This window comes from Pyxicephalus adspersus, chromosome 3 (genome assembly GCF_032062135.1).
Source record: "Pyxicephalus adspersus chromosome 3, UCB_Pads_2.0, whole genome shotgun sequence".
NCBI classification, from domain to species: Eukaryota; Metazoa; Chordata; class Amphibia; order Anura; family Pyxicephalidae; genus Pyxicephalus; species Pyxicephalus adspersus.
The window spans coordinates 54,234,370-54,258,305 of record NC_092860.1 but is presented as its reverse complement, the minus strand read 5'-3'; the positions used below and the strand labels follow the sequence as shown (position 1 = coordinate 54,258,305).

The 23,936-nt window shown below is 38.0% G+C and overlaps 1 protein-coding gene across 1 annotated transcript in view; it reads right to left on the bottom strand.

Annotated features, from left to right (window-relative positions):
* The window catches only part of INSR (insulin receptor), an 83,109-nt gene that overhangs the window by 27,994 nt on the left and 31,179 nt on the right, over positions 1–23,936 (bottom strand). Inside the window, exons 3-9 of the mRNA XM_072404683.1 lie at positions 11,323–11,644; positions 7,793–7,941; positions 6,369–6,513; positions 5,390–5,604; positions 4,463–4,589; positions 1,020–1,273; positions 744–911 (exon numbers count right to left, since the gene is read on the bottom strand). Coding sequence (XP_072260784.1) covers positions 744–911; positions 1,020–1,273; positions 4,463–4,589; positions 5,390–5,604; positions 6,369–6,513; positions 7,793–7,941; positions 11,323–11,644 — 1,380 coding nt within the window. The remainder of the gene's footprint in view (positions 1–743; positions 912–1,019; positions 1,274–4,462; positions 4,590–5,389; positions 5,605–6,368; positions 6,514–7,792; positions 7,942–11,322; positions 11,645–23,936) is intronic.

The following is a 23,936-nucleotide window of genomic DNA, read 5'->3' as shown; positions in this document are numbered from 1 at the left end:
ATTGTGCAGCTGCACATCTACTCACGCAGCCCTGACCTCTTAGTTTCCTGTTAACAGACTGAGTTCAGACAAATGCTTACCACCTAATTCTTTTGATAATATGTCCCATCTACTCATGTAACGTAATGCTGAAAATGTAGTTTGACATCTATTGCTCTTCCTACTTTGGGAGTCACTTAGCCACATATAAATGGCTGAATACAGAGATTTTAATAATTTTAATGGAAAGTTCATACCATAATTAAGTGTATATGGACAGCACATTTTTGAACTCAGATGTTTCCTAGGTAGCAGCAAACCATACATTTTTAGAATGTCAAGAACTCATATTTTCTAGTGTATTGTAATATACATTTTTTCATATAAACCACATAAAAGCATTTATTGAAAAAGAGAATAGTCCAAAACATAAAAAAAAACAACAAAAAAAACATCACAGTTCCCTGCAACAGCGAACTGCTCTAGCATTCCATGCCACTACACTTCGCTACAAGGAAGAATTTTAGCCTTGATCAGAATATGCAAACATTCGGCCTTTTTAGGTAGTGTAAGAGCAGTGACAAATTGAAAGGTAAAACAGCAGCACATGGCAAGGTGACACAGACATCTCCATGCTGAATGTTAAACACTGTCATAGAGGCTGCATAAATTCCCTGCCAGCTAGATAAAAGAATTCTTCTTTTGCAGGAAACCATATTTTTAGTTTTTAAGAACTACTAGAGTCCCTTGAACTGGTCTCTTACCCTTCATACAGTAATCCAGGTCATGTAGCTCACTGTCTTCTGGCTGCTCCTGCCAAAACACCAGATAGTGCGTGACATTTCCATTGGGCTCAGATGGTGGTTTCCATTTAAGAATAATCTGAGATGATGAGTTGGACACAGAAATTGGGTCAAGTGGGACTGAGGGTACTGAGACAAAAAACAGAAAAAATATTTTAAAATATTATATATATATATATATATATATATATATATATTTATATATAAAAATACATAAAAGGAAAAGGCAACACCTACTTGTTTCATTTGTTCGAATATAGATAATATCACTTTTTGCTCCATATGTTTTGTTCCCTTCATCTGATGAAGACACCAGAGTCTTCACAAACACTGCATACTGTGTCCAAGGCTTCAGATTACGTAAAAGGTACCCTGGAGGATTTAGTGTCTTGCCGTCTGTTGTGCGCTGTGGTGGATCCACATCAACTACCGTCCAACTATTGGAGCCACAGGCATCTTGACCATCAAACTCTGTCACATTTTGGTGAGGTCTAGAAACCAAAAAAAGAAATACTTATTTATACTTTACTTTATTTACCCCCCCTAGTGTTCTAATTCTGTCTGTATTTACACGCAAAAATCGTTACAATTTTTTGCATGGAAATTTATTTTACATTAAAGGCCTATAATTCTTAGGCATAACTCACTGAAGTATGTCCAATATTTAATAAATTTAATAATAAACTTTAAATAAAAAAAACACAAAATTCTAATATATATATATACCAACGTTGACCAACGTCAATGTGAAAATCCTGGAGATGGTCTCTGCACTCGACGGCTAGATCGGAGGAAAAAAACGTTTCCCCAGGACCAGCAAGATGCCAGGGGTCGACAATGAAACAAGGTAAGTGGGTTTTTTTTTTTAAATGTTTTTAGTGACCCCGAGTGTGACTCGGAATTACCGCTTTTTGCATGGAAAATCCACCCCGAGTCACACTCGGGATGACCGCTAGGGGGGGTTAAATTTATTTGTACTTTGTTTAAAAAAATACATAGATGCTTACAAAATACATTCATACTTACATAGAGCTTCCAAATTGTGTTGCAGCACAAACTGCATTGTTCTTAACTACCAGTCAACAGAAAAGCAGCCCGTTTTCTTTCTTGACAATGGGCTTAGAAAGCCCCAATAATTTAGTTTGATACCTTTACTTACAAGCCTTTAACTATTGTAAATATTGGGTTGTAGGTGTTCCACTAAGCCTATTGAAGATTGGGGGTTGAATGCTGTGTACATTAGACAAAGTCATCCCGTGTATTTTAATCCCCCAAGAGAATCCCGGGCACCCGCTGCCCGCATCAGCCATTAGATGTGAAGCACAATGCAGGACTTCTGCATTGTGCATCACATCTAATTGCGGTTGCGAGCAGCAATAGTAAATTTCGGGGGTGGTGCCAGCGGTGATTTCCCGTTTGCACCACCCCCGGAATTTACTATTGCTGCTCGCATCACCTGGAAGATGCGATGAACAATCCAGAAGTGTTCAATTGTGCTTTGCAGCTCCCTGGAGATACAAGCAGCAGCAGCGTTGATGGATGCAGGGGTGAGGCAGGGCCGGACATCGCCACTCGCACCACCCAGAAGATGCAACATCTTCCTGGTGATGTGAGTTGTGATGTATTCGGGGGGTGTGGCCGGGCGGGAAATTTAAAAGCAGATTACAATGTAATCTGCTTTTAAATGGTTTTTACAGTAAAAAAAACACCACATAACATAGATTCAGAGAGGTGCTAGAAACATTTAAGAATTTTGGTTCATATTGACATGATGGCATCACAGGATAGCTTCAGACTTTTCAGATGCACATGATTGAAATCTTTTACATCACACCCCAAAGGTGCTCTACTGGTTTAAGATCTGGCGACTGTGGAGGTCCTTTAGGTACAGTGAACTCATTGTCATGTTCAGGAAATAGGTTTAAGATGATATGAGCTTTGCAACATAGAACATTATTCTGCTGAAAGTAGCCATAAGAAGATAGATATGTTGCTGCCAAAAAGGATGGGCATAGTAAGCAGCAATAAGGTAGGCTGTGGCACTTACACGATTTCAGTTTGTGCTAAGGGGATTAAAGTGTGCCAAGAAAATATTACTATTAAACCACCAGCCAAAACCGTTCATACAAGGCATGATTGATCCTTTCAAGTCTTTTTTACACCAAATTCGCACCCTACCATCCGAACGTTTTATTATTATTATTATTATTATTATTAATAAACAGGATTTATATAGTGTCAACATGTTACGCCGCGTTGTACAATAAATAGGGGTAGCAAATGATAGACAGTTACGGACAGTGACACAGGAGAAGAGGACCCTGCCCTTAGAAGCTTACAATCTAGGTGGGATTTGCTTCAAGGATCGACCTGTTGATCATTCAGAAATGATTGTCTGCAAACGTTTGTTATAACAAGTTGTTGAGTAACTGTTGCCTTTCTATCGACTCAAAGTAGTCTGGACAATCTCAACTCAATGGATTATTTTCCCTTTTTAGACTATTCCCGTTTGAACTTCAGCAGGCCATCTTGACCATGTCCACTTGCCTATGTGCGTTAGGTTGTTCATAGTTCTCCCCAGAGGTTTTTAGTCGGTTGCTCCGCCCGGCTGATTTGAATACCCCGCCCAGCTCTCGGCAGCTCTCATCCTCGGATGCACGGATCTCAGTGAAGCTGCTCTGTGCTCTGTGTCCTCCTGTGCAGCCTTCATGTGAAGGAGACATAGGCAGCCCCGCCCCCATCTCATAGAAGGTAGAACACTGAAAAAATAAGAGGTTACTGATTACCCATGGCATAAACAACTGGAAGCACTAAATTTGCCGTGTTTTGCCACACCCCCTTTTTTACCACCCGGCTACAGCTTCCTACCACCCGGCTGAAAAAAATTTCTGGGGAGAACACTGTTGTTGCAATGTGACTGGCTGATCAAATACCTAAATTAACACACAGTAAACACGTGTACCTATAATAAAGTGGCTGGTGTGTGTGTTTTACACACAGACTTTATTTATACAGAGACATTGAGGGTCATTTCAGTCCCGCAGTGAGCTGCCACACTGCCTCAGACTCAACCTGTCCAATTCAAATGAACAGTTCCCAAAAGTGACAAGTTACTTTTGGTCACCTGGTTGTTGTTCAGCATATCAGCCACATGAAAATATGGTTGCTCACGGTGCAGTTTGCCACACTGCAGTGGGTGTGAAAAATCAAGGAGTCTCTTGGCTATGGTTACATATAGCATATAATGAACAATAGATAACCTAAAACAATAATCTACACAAATTTTACAGTAATAATAATAATAATAATAATAATAAAAAAAAACAGTTTGGTTTAAGAAAGAACTAATGAACGTGCATATGTAAGTAAACAAGTAATCATTAAACACTGAGTCTATAGGTGCTATTTGTAGCAGTCACAGCTTTTACCTGGATATAGCAAAATTAATGCACACCAAAGTCTGCATTTAATAAAATGCAATCTATGCTGTAAACCTGAAAAACCTGCAGTGTCCTAAGGAGTTTGTTCTACTTAACTTTTTTTTCTTTTTTTTGCAGTGTTATGGTGGTGGTAGGTAATGCAAAAATGCAGAATGTATTGCAGCAAAGGCTATTAATTCAATCCTTTGGAAAAGTGCTAGAAGAAATTCAGAATGGCCAGGGCAGCTTCTGAATACTTACGCTTCCTTGTAATGAAACATAAATCCCAGCAAATCTCTGTAATCAGGTGGCCAGTAGGGGTCCCATCTAATCAACACTTTATCATGGCTGGCTTTTATAGAGTTAAAGCGTAGAACATCATTCTCACCTGTAAAAGAAACAAATGCTAGATATTTAGGACCACAAATAGTCTGAGCAAAGGGCAACAATTTTTTAAGAGGTGCTGCAGACAATACCAAATAAAAGAAGAAAGATTAAAAGGTTTTAAACCTTTGAGTGTAGGTTTGTTTGTAATAAGCTAAAAGAATGGTCAGGGTGCCAAATGGCTTCAATTAGTTTGTTCCCTTCACGTCACAGAGAAACGCAAAGAAATTGCATATAGGTCACTTAGTACATTTTACCGTAAATATATAAAAAGCTTGATCGATTTTATTCATTTTTAAAATACTTACATATATCTATTTTTTTTCAAATTTTTTAATATATATTTTTTATATCCTGCAGAAAGAGCACATGAGTAGTTATCTCTTCTGAGATACCCTTTCAACTAAAAAAAATTTAGATATACTATTGAAGAAAGATGGCTTGGAGGGATGTATCATGGATAGAAAAGGGCATAATATGGCATATTTTACATTTATCAAACACCGCTGCTGTTAAAAGTAAATTATATCCCATTAACGTTAATCCAAAATACAAACTGAAATAAACATTGTTGTTTGGTTCTAAGTTCATTTACCAAGTCTTGTACTTTATAGGTCAGAACGCTGTGCATTACAATTTGTGACAAATTCTTATGGTAATCTGGACGAAAAATTTTCATGCACAGCTTTCTGTCAAATGGATAGCAAAAAGAGGCTATTTAATTAATGTATTAAATTAAAAAATGATTGTTAAACTTAATGATCACTACCTAATACAGTTATTTCAAACATAATATATACTCACATGATGCCTGATCCCCATTAGTTCTAGTTGCAATATCATTTTTGTCTTGTCGCTCTTTAGTTCCAGTGATTCTGACCATTTCACTAATTTCTTGTAGACAGAGGCGTGGGTTGTAATGAAAGAAGATCCTTCCATTAAGAATTGTTAAATTGTGCTTCTCCCAGTCCCAAAGCTGTCTCAGATTGGTATTGTCTAGTGCATAGAAGGCAAAAGAACTGCCATGCGAATAAAGAGAAAAAATGTTGTAATTTCAGTACATCAAAAAATGCTTTATTTGTCTTGAATAAGCTAGACACAAAATCATATTTTTCCTTTTACATTTTTTTTTTTCACAACACCTACTCAAGCTAATGTATACATAAGCTGTAGCATGATGTTTGTTTTCTAGTATAAACAATGACATAATAATATGTGGGTTACCAGTATTTAGCAATTGGTTTTATGAGGTTGGTAGCGAAAATAATCAGCGGGTGCAACCCAGTTAAAGTAAAGAGCGGACAGCATTTCTGTTAGCTAATGTTTGTCAGGTATCATTCAGGTAAGCCAAAAGCCATTTACTGCAGCTTCTGATCACAGGCAGCAGAGCAAATTGCAGACAGAATCCATCAAATACAAAATGTAATGGGCAGCCCAAGACAATTGTGCAATACCATAAACTGCAGTATCATTAAACTGAAATATTTTCTGAAATGCTTAACATGGTGTAAAAAAATTTGGTGCATAATTTACAACTTCAAAAATGAACTTCTTTATATATTAGTTTTTGCACTGTGCTTAAAAACAGTGCAGGTGAGTATTATGGTGTGTAGCCCATTTAAAAAAAATAGTCAACCTAAATGTAATGTATTTCAGCACACCACAAATGCTGTGCTTCTATCTCTGTAGCAATGTTACCGAAAGCATAAGCGTCAAAAGCCCCAAAACAACATCTTCATAGGCCCATGCTGTAATGAGAATGCCAACAGTATTTATCACTTACCCCATTTCCAGTGTATCACCTCTTATTACACGTAGCTTACGGAAGAATGCCAAAGATACCAAAGCATATGATCGCTTAATTTTAAGGTATCCAGTAATCTCTTCTATAAGACCAAGGTTTGCTTCTAACTCTGTAGCAATGTTACCTGAGAAAAAAAAAAAAAAAAGAATTGTGTAGGTATAAAAAGAATACTGTTTATGTGGAGATGTAAAGAACTAGCAAACATTCTCTAAACTACACACCATAAATTGTTTTCCTCCTCCTAAGTGTATCTAGGGATATCTCTGAATGACAGTCACATTATCAGACCGCATGTCATGAAAATGTTCTAGAGATAGAAATCAGTCACTTTGCCTTCCACGTTATTTTTCAGTTGCCTATGATGCAAGTTCTTCTCCAAGGCACAGATAACTCTTTGGAGATTTGAAAACAGGAAATGAACACATCCTTTATATGTGTTTGGTTTGCAATAACCTAAAACCAAATTTGGAGGTTTCAAAAAACCATAAGATAAGGACTTTTAGAAAGTATAAACTGCCTCAGGTAAAGACATATCCTAAAGCAGACCTACCAGTTTATCTACAAGACATATCTGACTTATCCCAATGTACAGCAACACTGTAATAACATTATTAAAATATTATTACAGTGGCTGCCCCATCAGCGCTGGTTCTTAAGGAAGTAGTGTTTGCAGTTCCAGTGAGCGGTACTGAACAGCTCACCATCACTCTCATTCTTTCTCTGTTACAGGTAGATGCTACATGTAGCGTCTACCTCAAGGCAGCGCTGCTGTCTACTGGCATGAGGAAGTGCAACATCACTACCATTCTAAACACAGCCTTGTCATTCACCATCAATTACACTTGTTCTGGTAGGTCACAAGTAAGAGGCAACAAAGAAGTTATTGTGTGTGTGACGGAGATTAATTTTTTCAAACACTGAAGGGTAACAAAAAAGCTGTGCTACATGGGATAGTTACTTCTTAGTAACATATCACTCCAAACGTAGTGGAAATGAACAAAGTAAGACATGACATTTCCATTCTGTGGGTCATCTATGGCTTCTTTCAAAGATACTGTGGACTAATTATTTTAAAGTAAAGCATGACTGAGGAGAAAACTAATGCAGCCACCTCATGGATGAAGTGAAAGATTTATAACCTATTGCCTTGCCTTCTGTTTCCGCACAAACCTAAAACTTTTGAATTTCTTGTCATCTTCTGTCTCAGTAAAATGATCAGCAGGAGAAACGGAGGATGAATTAACCAAGAGATACAAAGACAACAAGCAAAAATCCTACGTAGCGTTTCCTGGCGAAACTAAATGCTAGTTTCATCTCTAGAACAGCAGAAGGAATGTGTTGCATAACCTAACACACACAAAAAATTTGCTTTTAAATATAAAAACACACAGATTAATACTTACTGCCTCCCCGAATATTGATGGCCAAATTCCCACTAATCACAGTGCAACCTCGAAGTTCCTGTGCGGATGTAACCGAATCAATGACTTTCTCCTTACCATGGACTGAGCATATTTTTGGACAGGGTCCTGCACAGGGCTCACATGTCAAGCTGCCAGAAACAAAAGAACAGCCAGTTTACTTCAAATATACTACTTTAAATTAGTTTATGCACTTCATTACAAGAAATTACATTACATTCCTGACATATATGCTACCGCCCCAGAAGCAGCTTATGAGGCTACTGTGCATTCCATGGACAAAACTTTATGTCTCAGTTTTATATATAACTTTTGTTAGTCCAAATATTGGTCCATATTGGTAATGTAGTGGATATATACATATGCTAATTATATATGGTCTTCACTTTTAATAGCTCAGAAGTCTGCTTCAGGTAGTGCTGCATGGCAAAAATAATGAACACTCAAAAGAATGCTTTCTTTTAGCTGACATATAAAGTTACATAGTAAGTTAGGTTGAAAAAAAGACACAAGTCCAACAAGTTCAGCCACTAGGGAAATAAACATATCCCAATTATAAAACCCTATAAAACACAGTTGGTCCAGAAGAAAGCAAAAAAAAAAAAAACCCCCCGGTACAATTTGCTTTAACTGGGGGAAAAAATTCCTTCCTGATTCCCTGAGACAATCAGAAGTTCCCTGGATCAACAGTCACTGTTATCTTTACTTTAAATCCTTAATACCCAGTTATATTCTGTGCTTCTAGAAAAACATTCAGCTTTTTCTTAAAGCAATCTATAGTTATTGCTGAAACTACTTCCTGAGGGATCCGATCCCACATTTTCACAGACCTTACAGTGAAGAATCCCTTCCTTATCCAGAGCTTGAACTTCTTTTCCTCCAGACGCAAAGAGTGTCCTCTTGTTCTTTGTAATGATCTCAAAGTGAATAATGGGGAAGAGAGTTCTCTATATGGACCATTTATATATTTATACAGGATGATCATATCCCCCCTTAAACAACTCTTCTCAAGGGAGAATAGATTCAGTTCAGCTAATCTTCTCTCATAGCTGAGCTCCTCCATTCCTTTTATTAGTTTAGTTGCCCTTCCCTGCACTTTCTCCAATTCCACAATGTTCTTTTTGTGAACTGGTGCCCAGAACTGGCCTGCTTATTCCAGATGTGGTCTGACCAATGCTTTGTACAGGGGCAGGATAATGTCTGAATCTCTGCAGTCTATTCCTCCTAATTAAAGCTAGTAAAGTACTTTCTTGTGATATTGCAGCATGGCATTGCATGCTGGTATTAAGTCTATGATCTACCAGAACCCCCAGATCCTTTTCCATTTCTGACTCCCCCAAATGTATTCCCCATAGACAGTATGAAGCATGCATGTTGTTAGCCCCCAAGTGCATAACTTTACATTTATCTATAATAAATGTAATTTGCCATTTGGCTGCCCAATCGAACAGTACATCCAGGTCTGCTTGTAGATTAGACATCCTGTATGGACTTAATTCCATTAGATAGTTTGGTGTCATCTGCAAACACAGAAATGGTACTTTTAATCCCAAACTCTATATCATTTATAAAGATGTTAAACAGTAAAGGTCCCAACACTGAACCCTGGGGTACACCACTAATAACCTTAGATTATTCAGAGTATGAATCATTAATTACAACTCTCTGGAAGCGGACATTAAACCAGTTCTCTATCCATTTACAGATTTATTTTTTCCAAACCTATTGACCCTAACTTGCATACTAACTGTCTGTGGGGTACTGTGTCAAATGGTTTAGCAAAGTCCAAGTACACTATATCAACTGCTATTCCACTGTCTACCTGTTTACTTACTTCCTCATAAAAAGAGAGTAAATTTGTTTGACAACTTCAGTCTTTCTTAAAGCCATGCTGACTATTACTTATAATAATATTTTCTAGCAGAAACTCCTCTATGTGGTTCTTTATCATGCTCTCTAGGACCTTTCCAACTATGGACGTTAAACTAACCCGTCTGTAGTTACCTGGTAATGACTTTGCTCCCTTTTTGAAGATAGGAACCACATTAGCTTTACGCCAATACATTGGTACCATGCCAGTGACTAAAGAGTCTCTAAAAATTAAAAATAATGGCTTTGAAATAACCGAGTTCAGCTTCTTGAGGACACGAGGATGTAATCCATCGGGTCCTGGTGCTTTTTCCACCTAAATTTTGCCCAGCCGTTTCTCAGTCATATCAATTTTGAGCCATTGTGATTCATTTAAGGCAGTGACATTGCTATTATTAATTTGGACTTAAGCGCTGCCATTTTCTTTTGTGTACACAGAGCTAAAAAAAAAAAAAGTGTTTAGTAAATCTACCTTTTCTTTATCCCCAGTTATCAACCCAGAGACATCCTTTAAGGGGCCTATATGCTCAGATCTGATCTTTTTGCTATTAATATATTTGAAATTTTTTGGGGGGGTTTGCCTTACTTTCCCTGCAATCTGCCATTTTATCTCCTTTTTAAATCTTTTGTTATACTCTTTATAGTTTTTAAACGATGAAGGTGATCCTTCATTTTTATATTTTTGGAATGCCATTTTCTTGTTCCTTATGTGGTTTTTTTTTTTTTTTAACATCAGCTGTGAGCTACACAGCTGATTAGGTTTTAATTTTAGCCTCTTAAACGTATTACCCATTGGAATATATTTTTCAGTGTGCTTTTGTAGAACAGACTTGAAACATTCCCATTTCTGTTGTGTTCTTTGAGGACAATATTGTCTCCCAGTCCAAGTCACAGAGAGCTGCCCTTAATAATGGAAAATTTGCTCTCTTAAAATTAAATGTTTTTATCTTTTCTGTTTTTGATTCCTGTTTACAACTTACATTAAATGAAATCATATTATGGTCACTGCTATCCAGATTCACTTTCATATGCACATTTGTTATAAGCTCTGCATTGTTAGAAAGAACTAGGTCCAGCAGAGTATATAAATGGACTGAATGTGTGTGTTTTCCAGGAAATGAAGAAATAATTGGAGCAATCTAAAAAAAATGTTATTATTCCCTGAAACATTTTTATAAAAGTAAAAGTTTATACAAAATAAATGTATGTAGTAAAATATAGTTGTGGATTTTTGATTGGTTGGTTTCAGTGGCAGTGATTGGCTTTGCATAGATACTGTCATTTTGCCACAAATAGGCAAATCAGTGGCTCTGTGACTAATACTCAGGCACAAAAATACTAGGTTTGAATTTTGACCAGGACACTCTGAATACAGTTTGTATGTTTTCCCTTTGCCTGGGTTCCCTCCAGATACTCTGGTTTTCTCCCTAAAATATGCAGGTACGTGTAGGTTAATTGGTGTTCCCTATCGAATTGGCTATCGCTGTGTTAATACCATATAACTACAACAGGGACAATAGATTGTCATTATGTGCGATAGGTCAACACTATATAAGTACAAAAAAATAATAAAAATTGAATCAACTGTGTAGATTTAATATATGGTCACCCGATGCTTAACAACAAATATGTAGAGAACTTACGTGGTAGAGTTCGAACTATAGCCAGATGGGCACTCTGATATGCACTCCCCTTTATGAATGACATACAGGGGACAGGAGTTGTCAGGACAGTTTCGACTCCTATTGTGCAGTTCTTGGCATTCCTTAAAGGTAATACACCTCCATCCATGTAAGCTGTAAAAACCTTGAGGACAACTCTCCACACATTGCCCTTGATGCAGAAAATTTCGACATGCTACACATTTAAATGGGTCATCAGGCTCCTTGCAGCTCCCCAGGCATTCGCTGTGGCAGCACCGATTATCACGGGTACAGACCTGGTGTTTACACGTAGAAGGGCAAACTGCAGATAGGAAAGAAAAAAATTAAATTAACACATTAGAAACATACCAAAACAAACAGTGCCTTTGAATTAATGAAAAAGTTAAGCCTTATATTTTGCAGCCACACTCCCCCTTAACATGCCAATAAAATAAAACCTCTTTTCTTTCCATCATCACTAGGTCTTTGTGCTTCTCTTTGCAATACAGGCAGATCATAGATGGTGGGGGTCGGCAGGGTGCTGCATACAGCTTTCTAAAAACAGAAAGCTGTAAAACCACATGTGATGTTGGGCCTCCATGATTGATGGATGTCAATGGATGTCAATGCAGAAGGGAAGTCGGTACAACTGTACAAGACAGATGTTAAGGATGGAGTTTAGCTTTAAGCAAAAAGTCCTATGTTCACATACAAATCACACAATAACTTGCTTGGAAGATGGTTTTAACCAAAGTATTGCAAAACTGATGTGACAGGAAAACAAAAGGCAAATCCTGCCATTTTATATATTCACTATGTCAGTATGAGTCCTAAGCATGTATTCATAATCTAAAAACAGCACAAACTATTTAGCAGCAAGAATCAATCTGGCTACACAGATTGTGCCTTAAAACTGAACTTCCAGCCTTAACTTAAGTCTTGCAAAATTGCAAAGACATCGGTCATCTACTAAGTTTGCAAACTCCATTAGAAGCTGCAGCAACTCCAGGCATATCCTGGCCTATTTCCTGGCTTGCTGTCCCTTGTCCACCCCTTTTATTCATTATTTTTTTTATTATTATGGAAACAAAGCATCTGTTCACGAAGTTAAGCCAAGTGATCAAGCTTTTCTGCCAAGTTTTAAAGCATAAGCATATTGAACTTGAAAGTGTTCTCTGTCCCTACTGTTGATCAGTAATGATTTGAAAAACAATTTTAAATAGGCTTAACCTGTAGTAGATTTAAACTATTTATTTGTAAGGCAATCACCGCCTCTGGATACTATTGAGTCCATTTACCTACATTGTAGTAATGTGGGGAATGCAGTTCTGCAGATGAAATTTTTCATACATAAATGAAAATGTGTGTACACAAATATGCATACTGTAGATTAGTAATACTATACTGCCAAACAAATACAGACATAACATACCGAACCAAAGTGAAGGCACTACATATTAAATTCACAGCTGTCCCCAACTGCAGGTTAACAATCCATCTTAAAACCAGTAATAATAAAGATCTATTGTAACAATACAAACAATCAGTAGTTCAAAGATATAAAAATAACAATAGTATGCCAAGAGGCTTATTAATACATGGAAGCATAATTCACAAAGCCTTAGTATACACAGGCATGTTACAAAGTACAAATCATAGCCAAATCCTTCAAACACATGTTCTTGCTGACCCTGCACATCTATATAACAAGTAAGGCGTACACCTCACTAGTACATGAGCAGATAAGGTCACTATGAATGCAAAACAAATTCATGTGTTCCAGCTTGACTTATTCCACTCCAGGGCTTAGCAGCCACCAAAGCGCCGCCCTTACACTTAGCCAATCACATAGCTGTTGGAAACGGACCAGCCTGGGATCTGCCTTCCCTTTAGAACCCCCTCCCTCTGTTCCAAAGCTTTCCCCTTACCCACTAAAGCCTTGATGTGCATGGGTGAAAAATTACACGATTAACCATCTCCCTGCCAACTGCAAGTCAGGTGCTGGGAGAAACATGGAAAGAACTTCGAAACTACTGCAGTTAACACAAACTGTTTATTGAGACTTTGAACAACACAAATGACCAATAATAAAAAAAAAAACTTTTATATTTACAAGGTCACATTTTAAATCATGGCAGCAAAGCTACCTAGCATGTCTAGGGACAAGTTTTGCAGAAATGTTCTACTGATGTTACCCATAAGTAGTAAAAAGAGAAATAAGATTTGTTAATAAGGTTGGTAAAAAGTAAAAACAAGCCCCGTTTTACTATTGCTATTGTAACTTTAAGGAGAATATGTTGTGTTTTTTTTTCATTTATTTTGGAACTGTTTCTGAACTGTATATGGCACATTGTGTTATAAAACTTTTTGATTTGTTTGTATCTAGTTATGCAACTAAGCATTACACTAAAAGGACATTTTACTGCTAGTGTCATCTGACAAAATGTTTATATGTTAGTAAGGTTTTTCCAGATAAATTAGGGACAAAGTAGGAGGCTGGCACATGATATTTCGTATTAACCAACATGTTTAGGACATCCAAGTTTACATATTTTTATTACACAGCATTACAAATAACTATAGTCTGCCTATCTGTCATCTATGCTTAGTTGATGTAAACTAGCTAAATGATTTTTCTAGTTTACTAAAGCGCTGTATCATAAAAAAAACATTCTTATGTGATTTTCATTCTTTCATACAGACCAGCATTGCAGAGGTTCTGCAGCCTCTTTAAAGTCACTTCCTGTCCACATGTGTGTACTTTAGCAATGTAATTCAGCACATCATCTTTCTGGGAAGGGTTCTTCATGGTGAAAACAGTAGCAAAGTGCATTGGCATAGCTAGCTGCTTTCTCCAATGGGAGAGCATGCAACAGGAACACAACTGTGACACAGGCATACAGTGTTTTCACCTTGTTGTAGAAAGTGTTCGAACATAAAAACTTTTATGGCAGGATCAGCAGGCATTCTTTAAATAAAAACTGCAAATTTAAAAATTTTGAAAAACTATTTTTAAAATACATTAATATGTTAGAGATCATTTTGTGTAATGTAACTAAAGCTAGAACAAGCTAACTTACACTGATACATTGTTTGAATTTCATACGTTCACTAACCACTGGTTTAGGTAAACCTGGCAAGAACCTGGTTGGACACCCCTGACAAAACTGACAAAACTCTTTGTGACAGATACAACAAGGTGCTGGAAACATTCCTCAGGGTTTTGGTTCATATTGACATTATACCACGACATTGCTGCAGAATTGTCTGATGCACATTCATGACACAAATCTCCTGTTCCACTTCTTTTCCAAAGCTGCTGTTTGGATGGGGATCTGGTGACTGTGGGGGTCATATGAGTACAGTGAACTCATTGACATGTTCGAGAAACAATTTTGAGATTATCTGAGCTTCGTGACATGGCGCTTTATCCTGAAGTATTTAGAAGATAGATACACTTGGTACACTGTGGCAAAGGTAAGCTGTAGCAACACCAAATTGGTAGTAAGGGGCCCAGAGTGTGCCAGGAAAATTTCCCCCACACTATTACACCACTAGTCTAAACCATCAATACAAAGCAGGATGGATTCATGATTTGTCGTTGGAAGTAAATTTTGACCCTACCATCCAAACGTTGCAGCAGAAAATGGGACTCATCATACCAAGCAAACTTTTTCAAATCTTATCCTATCCAATTTTAGTAAGACTGCAAACTGTAGCCTTAGGTGCCTGTTTTTAGCTGACATGAGTGGCATCAGTGGCTGCTGCAGCCCATTTGCTTCAAGATTCATCATGCTTTGCGTTCAGAGATACTCTTCTGCAGATCTTTGTCGTCACGAGTGGTTAGTTTGGGTACTGTAGCTTGAACCGGTCTAGACAATCTCCTATGATCTTTCGCATCAACAAGGCATTTCTGCCCAGTAAACTGACGCTCACTAAACATTTTCTTTTTTTTGAGGGCATTCTCTGTTAACCCAAGTAATAGTTGTGCACGAAAACCCCAGCAGATCAGAAGTTTATGAAATAGACCAGCCCACCTGGCAACAAAAATCATGCAAGTCAAAGCCAGAAAAACCCCTTTCTTCCCTATTCTGATGCTCAATTTTAACTTCAGCAGGTGATCATGACAATATCTACATACATACTAAAGGGTTTGGCGTGTGTATATTCTACAGATAAGACTAAGGCTCTGCACACACGTCAGATGATTCTCGTCCCATCATCGCTTCAGGGCTGGTATTGGACGAGAATCTGACGTGTGTACAGCGCTCGTCCAACATCGTTCCTGGATCTGCCAGGACCAGGAATGATCATAATACAAGTGAAGGGGAGGGAGCCCAGCGGGGTGTCACTCCGTCGCTCTCCCCCTCCCCTCTCCACAGAGCATAATGGTGCTGTATGTAAAGCACTCGTTCATGCATCTTTCTGGTGAAGGACCCTATCCAACAACAAAAATCTAACGTGTGTATGTATGCTACTGGCAAGCACACAGATTTCTTAAGTAGCAATTAAGCCTTTACTTAATGAATATATAATAGAATTTACTAGAGATATTAGAGGACATTAGGAAAGCAGAGATAGAGATATACAGTGTATCATGAAGTTGTGTTACATTAGCACAGGGGCAAATAGCCTCATAGTTTAAGGCAGCCAGCCAGTCCTCTGTCTGCAGAAGAAACAACCTATCTGCCAACTTCTCCCTTACAGCCTCTTCTCATCCTTGGCTTCTTCTCATACATCCCTGGAGTGCAGTGCTAAATGACACAAACCCGGTCCCAAAAGCTTACCCATCATGTATTCAAAATATCGCTTTAAAGAAATGTTATCTTAAAAAGCATATCAAAACATGCTGGGGGGGGGATCCTTCCAGCAATCCAATGTTTTAGCTTTAGGCAGTTAGTCAGAATTTCTCTTCTATTTTATTACCCGATCACTCACAATGCACACATCCACTTACAATGATTCACATTATTGAGTTCTGTCGTTTTCAGGAAAAGACACCAATAGCTAATGCTATAGCATACAGGATATTTTGGACAATTCTGTCCTAGCACCAAGAGATGTTGGTGGCAACTTCAGTGGGCTGGCAAGACATACAGAAGCAGATCAGCCGGGGCTGAATTTCTTTGCCACCAGCTCATGAGATGCAAGAGGGTTGTTTTTAGTGATTACAGGATTACATATTGAAGGCAGCCTTGGTGACTAGTTGTGGTTCATCTAGGTATTAGGAGCTCATCATCCCTAAGTGAGATGCAGTAATGGCATGAGAGATAGACAAGTTGGAACTGTAGATAATAAAGACTGTTATAGCTATAATAAAGTTGTTAAGGTCACACAGATAATACCCAAAACATCATACAGCACTGCATCGTTTTGAAGAGCACCTTCTAGTTACCTGAAATTATTAAAGGTTTTATTTAAACTTAATGCACAGATGCAACAATGCAACATTTACAGTACAGTTCAAAAATGGTTTTCACAGCCAAGATGGCCACCAAGTATGGTATGTATGGCCACCAAGTATGTTTAAGGTAATTTTTAACAACAGTATTGTGCAAGTAAGAGTATAAAACATAACAGGAAGTAAAGTAATCCCTTACAGTTTTTATCCCTAACAGAAAAAAAGCAAGAAAGGAAGCCCTCTTTTTCCAGTAATGTGATCCATGGCCTCCGAGAAGGCTGACAATTCCTGCTATACTGCATACCAAACATATGGGTGTCTCTGTTGTCAGTTACAAATTAGACCCCATAGTCTGAAGCACAAAAAAGTGAGGAAAATAAATCTAATTCAATACCAACACCACTGCTACTGAACTGTAATTTAAATGATCAAAACATTTCCTGCACTAATGTTGGAGCACAGCAAGTGAAAAGGCACCGAATGCAAACTAAGCAAAGCCAAACTGAATGCATGGGGTTCTAAGGACAGCGCATGGCAGGCGTATACCACTGCTCTCCTCTCATAGGCATCCTGCTGAGCATAGCATTGAAGGCATCATGTGTACTCACTTCTGCCTAACCAGGGTCAGCTACTGCCCTAAGTTCTATGCTATATACTATCAGATGGACTTCATTTTTTTTTTTTCTGGCAAGTAAACACAATATTTAGGCTACATACACAGGTAAGATGTTTGTCACTTGAGATGGACAGCTGTGATTGACATGTGTACAGCGCCCTCCATCCTGATCAGGAATGACTGCGTGTATTTGTAGGGAGCGGAGAAATGTCGGGTGCAGCTCGCTCATCCTGGAACTGAACAGAGCTGTGTGTACGGCATTCGTTCATTCATCTTTTACTGTAACTGATCATGAAAGATCATTTTCTGTGCCAGTGTTCTGACTTGTATACATACCTTTATAAGAAATATGACCACCAACAGAGGAATACAAATGTGTTTTACCTTAAAGAAAAGGGTAAAATCTGGACTTTCCCCTGTGCAGCCAATGCTGGTGTCACAAAGTGAGGAAGGAATCTGGAGCAGTGCATGCCAGGGCAATGAGTAATGGAGCCCCCCACCCCCCACCCTGCTCGACCTGGAACCACAGCAGAGCGGAATTTCAAAACACAAAATACCCTTGCCCACTGACAAAAAAAGAAATGGCTGCTCTTATGTGCAAATAAAAAAAAAAATGAAGGAAAGCAGGAAAGGGAGCAATATTTCCAACTTTATGAAAAATGTATTTGGAGAGGGTACAATGTTTTTAAGAAAAGGCTAGGCCTTCTCAGTAAAAGCAAAATAAATGGCATGTAAGTATTAATCTATCGTTGTTGCATGTTATCTGGCAGCGTTTCCAAACCATACATTCTGTCTATTTACTACACTTTCTGCATTTGCTTGTCTTAATAGTAAATAATGACCAAACCACACAGCTATTCCTAAATGCAGCTTATAAAGCTATTGGTTCTAGGGGAGCAGAATCTTAAGTGTTACAGCATGTTTGGGGATTAGCAGAAAAATTCCAAACAAACCTGTCTATATGTCATATCTCATCTAAGAACAAGACCAAAGGTTATATTGCATCAGTTTGTACCCTTGCTGCTAACCTAACCTGTTCACATTAACAGCCCTCTACAGGTCTACAGGAAAATTGATTGGGTCGTTCCAAAAACAAATCAGGTAAAGACTGAGAGTGGTTTAATGAAAAAGTTGGGAATGTTAACTTTGTCTAAAAAATAGGTTGAAACCAGGTTCACTTCAGATATCCAATCATGTGCAAGCAACAAAATATTTTTTGCCTTGCCCATGATTGGATTAGAAGAGTAAACATAGTTTCACAATATTCTGGAAGTGTAGTGATCATTCACTTTACAAGGGGAACATTCTTTAATCGGTTTGTAAATCAACCCCCGTGTCCTCCAATTCTACATTCTAGGTCTGTGAATGTGGCTTTCTTGGCACCTATTCTTAAAGTAGTATTTTTAAATAGCACCAAACCACTACAATGCCCTTTTTTCTGACAGGTTTACCTGTAACACATCCGATTTATTCAGTGAATGTTGTAAATGCTGATCAACAGCTCAGTGGTACCTGGGAAAAGGAGAGGACAGGAAACAGAAATGCTCACAAAACAAGAAGAACAGCAATCCACAGCTATTAGGTAAAGTGCAGACAAGGATGGGAAGGAACAAGGTGCAGTATTGCAGACACCAGAAACTAAGGGAGGGGGGAAGAGAATTTATCACAGCTGCAAACATTCCATGCTTAGAATTGTTGCTTTTGTTAAAAGGTCAGTAACCCCTTCATTACCTGAATGTTTAGATAAATATTGTCTTTCCTAAATAAAAAAAAATTGTGTCTCTCCTGTTTTAGCTTCAGGTACTATCTGCAATGTTAGCACCATCTCTGATACTGGTCCATCTTTTACGAAATTATTTTCTTTGACATCCTTGTATAATGCTGTTTATTTTTACACTTGCTTAGCCTGCACACTCACCCGTTCTTACAAATCCACACAGTTCTCTCTATGACAGAAGACCTAGCTACCATGTTTTTCAGTGTTGAACATGAACGTGTACATCTACTCTGTATGGTAGATGCATGGAATCCAATCTGGTAGCCAAATTAGCCTTTATAATGCAGAACTAGGAAGGTTCAGTGTCAGTATTAGTTAGATTTACAATGACAAAAATCCACATGTATCTACTCTTTTTACTGAAATGATTACAGTAGGTATTTGCAAATGTAGGTTTCAAAAGCACAACAGTGACATTCAAGTGGTCCTGTAGAATTACCATTAAAATAAGCAATCTACTTTATCTTGCAACAAATCCATGAACTTAGAGGAAAAGTGATCAATCACCAATCATAGTTTACCATGAACAATAACCATAACACGCATGCAATTGTATTACAGAATCCTTTTGGATCCACTCCTTACAAACATTTCCAGGGATCTAAACATGAATCCACCCTACATTTGTTTCAAATTGAACATGTATTATTATCTCATATATGTTTGGTTGCATAATTAAAAGGTAAGGTTTGTCTTGTTTCACCCCTTTCATCGGTACTACCCTTGTGAACTGGTTCAGAAAGCTGCACTTTTACTTCATAAAGAGAAGAAAGGGTATGAACAGTCCTTGCTGCCCACTTGAATAAGAAACACTTTATACATGACAGGTGTGTATTCTGCCTTATGTTCTCTCTTCCTTACAATCTAATGGCACTAACCTTCTCCTTTCGGCTGTATTCTTGTGCTATCCAAGCTGATCTGGTCCTGCTGACAGTCTGTGCTCTAAATTAAATGTCCCCCTCTCTTTCCCTATTATCATGTCTGCTGTCCTGCTCATATTTTTGGAGCCCAATCCTGCACATTTCCCATCCCCTTTCAACTCCTGTTAAGTTTTTTGGTGTGGTTACCTTCCATCCTGTACCCTCACCATCGTGTCCTTACTGCTTTGGACTGCCAAACATAAGATCCAGATACTTTTTTTGTCCCATCATTTGAATATTCTTTCACTATTAGCTTCAATACCAAACACCGCTCTACAATAAACTGATATTGGGGGGGATCTGCTGAAACATTAGTCTCTAATCTAATAGTTCTTGTTCATTCATCCTAAGAGGCCTATGTACACAGAGAAAAATGAAACTATTTCTGAGAAACTGTAAAGCACTAACATTTTTCATGCATATTTCAATCTAATCAACCCTATCAAATGATATGTAAGAATTAATGATTTTAATACCTTTTTACCTATTGAAAAGTAAACTTAGACATGTTAAAACATTCTGGGTATTTTTTTACGGTTTTCAGTATTGCCAGGAGGAACAGGATCTAAGTGAGTTTAATGAGGTAAGGGAGCCCTATGTCTGCTTTATAACAGGTGTACTTCTTTGAAGTTATTTCTGATGAAGCTGCAGTTTTGACAGATTTACAGATCTGTTTGGGATTGTACCTACTAGCTCAATTTTACATCAAAGTGCTCTAAACACGCTGGTCATTAGCACAACTCCTTCCACCGGTTTCACCACTTTCAGCGACAGCAAACAATATAATAAACGTAGAACACATAAATTCCCAGCTAAGCACATCTGTGCATAAACAACATAAAGTACTTGTTCATTTATTTTGGTCCCAACAACAAAAAAATATGCAGCAATTCTGAAAGTAAAATTATATTGCAGGATATTTGTTGTTTTTGCTAAATTCAAGAACAGGTACAGATACAGATCTATTTTCCAAAACATTTTTGAAACAGTAGTTTATAGCTGTTCTCTAAGGAAGTCTATTTTTTCAACCATTAAAAGATAACCACCCAGATGCATTACATAGCAACAAATAAGCTATAGTACATTTGCAACAATGTTGAATGTAGAAAGGGCCAATTTAGTAACAGTCCTCTGCTTGCTGTGTTAGCCTACTACCCAACAGATTCAATAGCTTCCTATCCACTAGCTTTTGACTTGCAAAGCTTGGAATGGGCTCAGGCATTTTGTAAATCCAGTGTATCTACATACAACACTATAGTCCTTGATGCTGATCCCCACATGATATCAGTGCAAAGAAACTACCAGAAAATATACCACTCCTCCAAACCCCCACAACAATGCCCAAGTCTGGTAATCGGCTGCTTAAGCATAGGTCAGTGCATGGGGACATATTCATTCTTCACTAAAAACAAACAAAGGCTATAATTTCCCTACGATCTAAGCATCAGTGGAGGGAGCTAATACGTAGTAAGGTATTATGTATTGGTGGTTAAGGCTACGTTCAGACTGGCAATGAGGTGGCAGTGCCGTCACCACGGATGTCAATGACCCGCTGCCTTGGGGGGAGACTTTACAAGCACAGTCTACAAGTGTCTGCTCTCTGAACGGGAGCAGCAGTGAGTGAAGTACCACCAGTCTTCAGATGTTGGTTTAGGAACCAGTGCTGAGGTGTGAGTGACTGAGCGACTGGCAAGATGCCACCCTCCAGGAGACTCACCGGATCACTTGATATTGCAGGCAGGTCAGAACCTGCCCTTACGCTGCCAGTACACTGATCCTATTCCTGCTAAAGAGATGGTACATTGTTAACCTATATTGCACAAAGCCCTGGGTTTTTCCCAAGAAACAAAAGCCTTTAAAATTTGCAGATGTCACGGTTTTGGTTTAAATACTCTGAAAAGTTATGGTGTCAAAAAGAGAAGAATAGTTTTAGACATTTAGGACCGACCTAATTATAAATGAGTGGCATGTGAGCTGAAAAGGTGGAGTGTATACCTAAAAGTATGCAGTAAACTATGCCTCACGTTCACATTCCTGCTTGTTTAACCCCCAGTGCACTGGAACAAGGAACAAAATAGCTACAGAAAACATGGTCACCATTTGAATTTTATGTTTAGAGGATACCTGTTTAGTTTAATCAGACCTACTAGGATAACTTGTCCTCAACTTATTACATGGGTTCATTTTTTGTCTTTAATGAAATGGCCAATATGCAAGCAAATGGCATTTGCTGTTATTTAAGGACTGCATGAACATTCGGAAACTGAAATGTGCTGAACTTGTGTAGGACAAAGCCGTCTTCCCTCCATAAAGTACTTACTATGCTGCCCCATATACAAAGGTAAAGGTTTACATGAGCCCAGGGCAGCACAAGCACCAGATAAGGCCTGGAAATTATTGCTTAAAAACAAGTTTGTTTTCCACTGGATGAATATGTTAATTTACAGACTAAATGTTTGGTAATTATTTCGAACCCAGGACAAATAAGCAGACATTGGACAGTGACAGTGTAGTACATAAAGTGGGATTGTGGGTGTAATATACAGCACACTATATAAAAACACATTGTGAAATACAAATTGTACAGATAATAGGAATTAGAGCAGTGTGGTGTAAAGAAGGGTGCATGGAGTTGTGTGTATATATGTAATAATTATGGTGGGTACAGCACAAAGTGGTGGGAGCTATACACAGAGGTCTAGGAAGCTGCACACATGGAAGAGAAGGGTGAAACCTTCCAATAATTACATGCCGAGAAGTTAAAGAGGTCTAGGACGCTGTAATCAGAGGATAGTAAAAAATTCCTGGAACTACACAGAAAGAAAGCAGGGTGGTGGTACATATATTACCTGTTGTGTATTAGTATATATACTGCTGAGTGACAGCAATTAAAATCTTCAGATTTTTCAACTCATCCATGTTCAGTCCAAACCTTTCACAGACTTTCCAATTTGATAAACAAGTCTGCTTTGTCACGGTGTCATAACATGTCACTGCTACTGTTTGGCACCACTGTCCAGTGTGGCATCGTTAATCTTTCCCCCCTTGTGTCTTATTTAGGAGTGTGGGTTTTACAAGTGTCATACAACCAAGAAATATGAATGCAGCCATTTATTACCCAAGCTAACAAATATTTAAAAGTTGTCAAAAGATCATTAAGTTAGTTCTACATGAACCAAAGTTACAAATTAATTTTGTTTAAACCAAAATAATAAAACATGCAAAAAGTCCTATTATTCTAATACAGTAATGCTGGTTAATGTAAAAATGGATGTAGATGTGAGGTTGTTTTACTAAAGTATTCTCTGGGGAGTCAGTAGAGCAAGCGGTGGATCCTCATCCATTAGTTTTGCCATATGCATATTCTTATATCATAATAACTGAGGAAGGGGTGAAATATGTGGGAAGGGGTAATGTTATATTAGAACTCGAGTATAAAAAGAAGACACCATATTTACGGTAAAATATATCCAGACCTAAATCACTAAAATCCTACATAAGATTTCCTATTTTATTGGGATTTTAAATGAGGTTTATAATCTTTGAAGTCTGCATATTTCATTTCAGAATACCTGCTGATCTTGCTATAAAGTTCCTTTCCTGGGTATTTCATTTATAGGGTCTCTCAACTGTTTGCAAGTGTGCTGCTCCTGCTCCCATACACCTCCGGTAAATGCTAGAAGCAGCCATGCATAATGATTATTAGCAAACTGTTCTGAGCAAAAATCTGCAGCCAATGCTATAGTGAACACAAGTAGGCACGTGGCTACAATAGGTTGGTGGAGATCTGCAGCACTGAGAGGCCACAAATGTTAAAAAAAAGAAGGTAAAGCAGTATGATATGGAGGAGAATAAATAATGAAAGAGTGGCATGCTATGCCAAACTAAAGGTTATCCGGC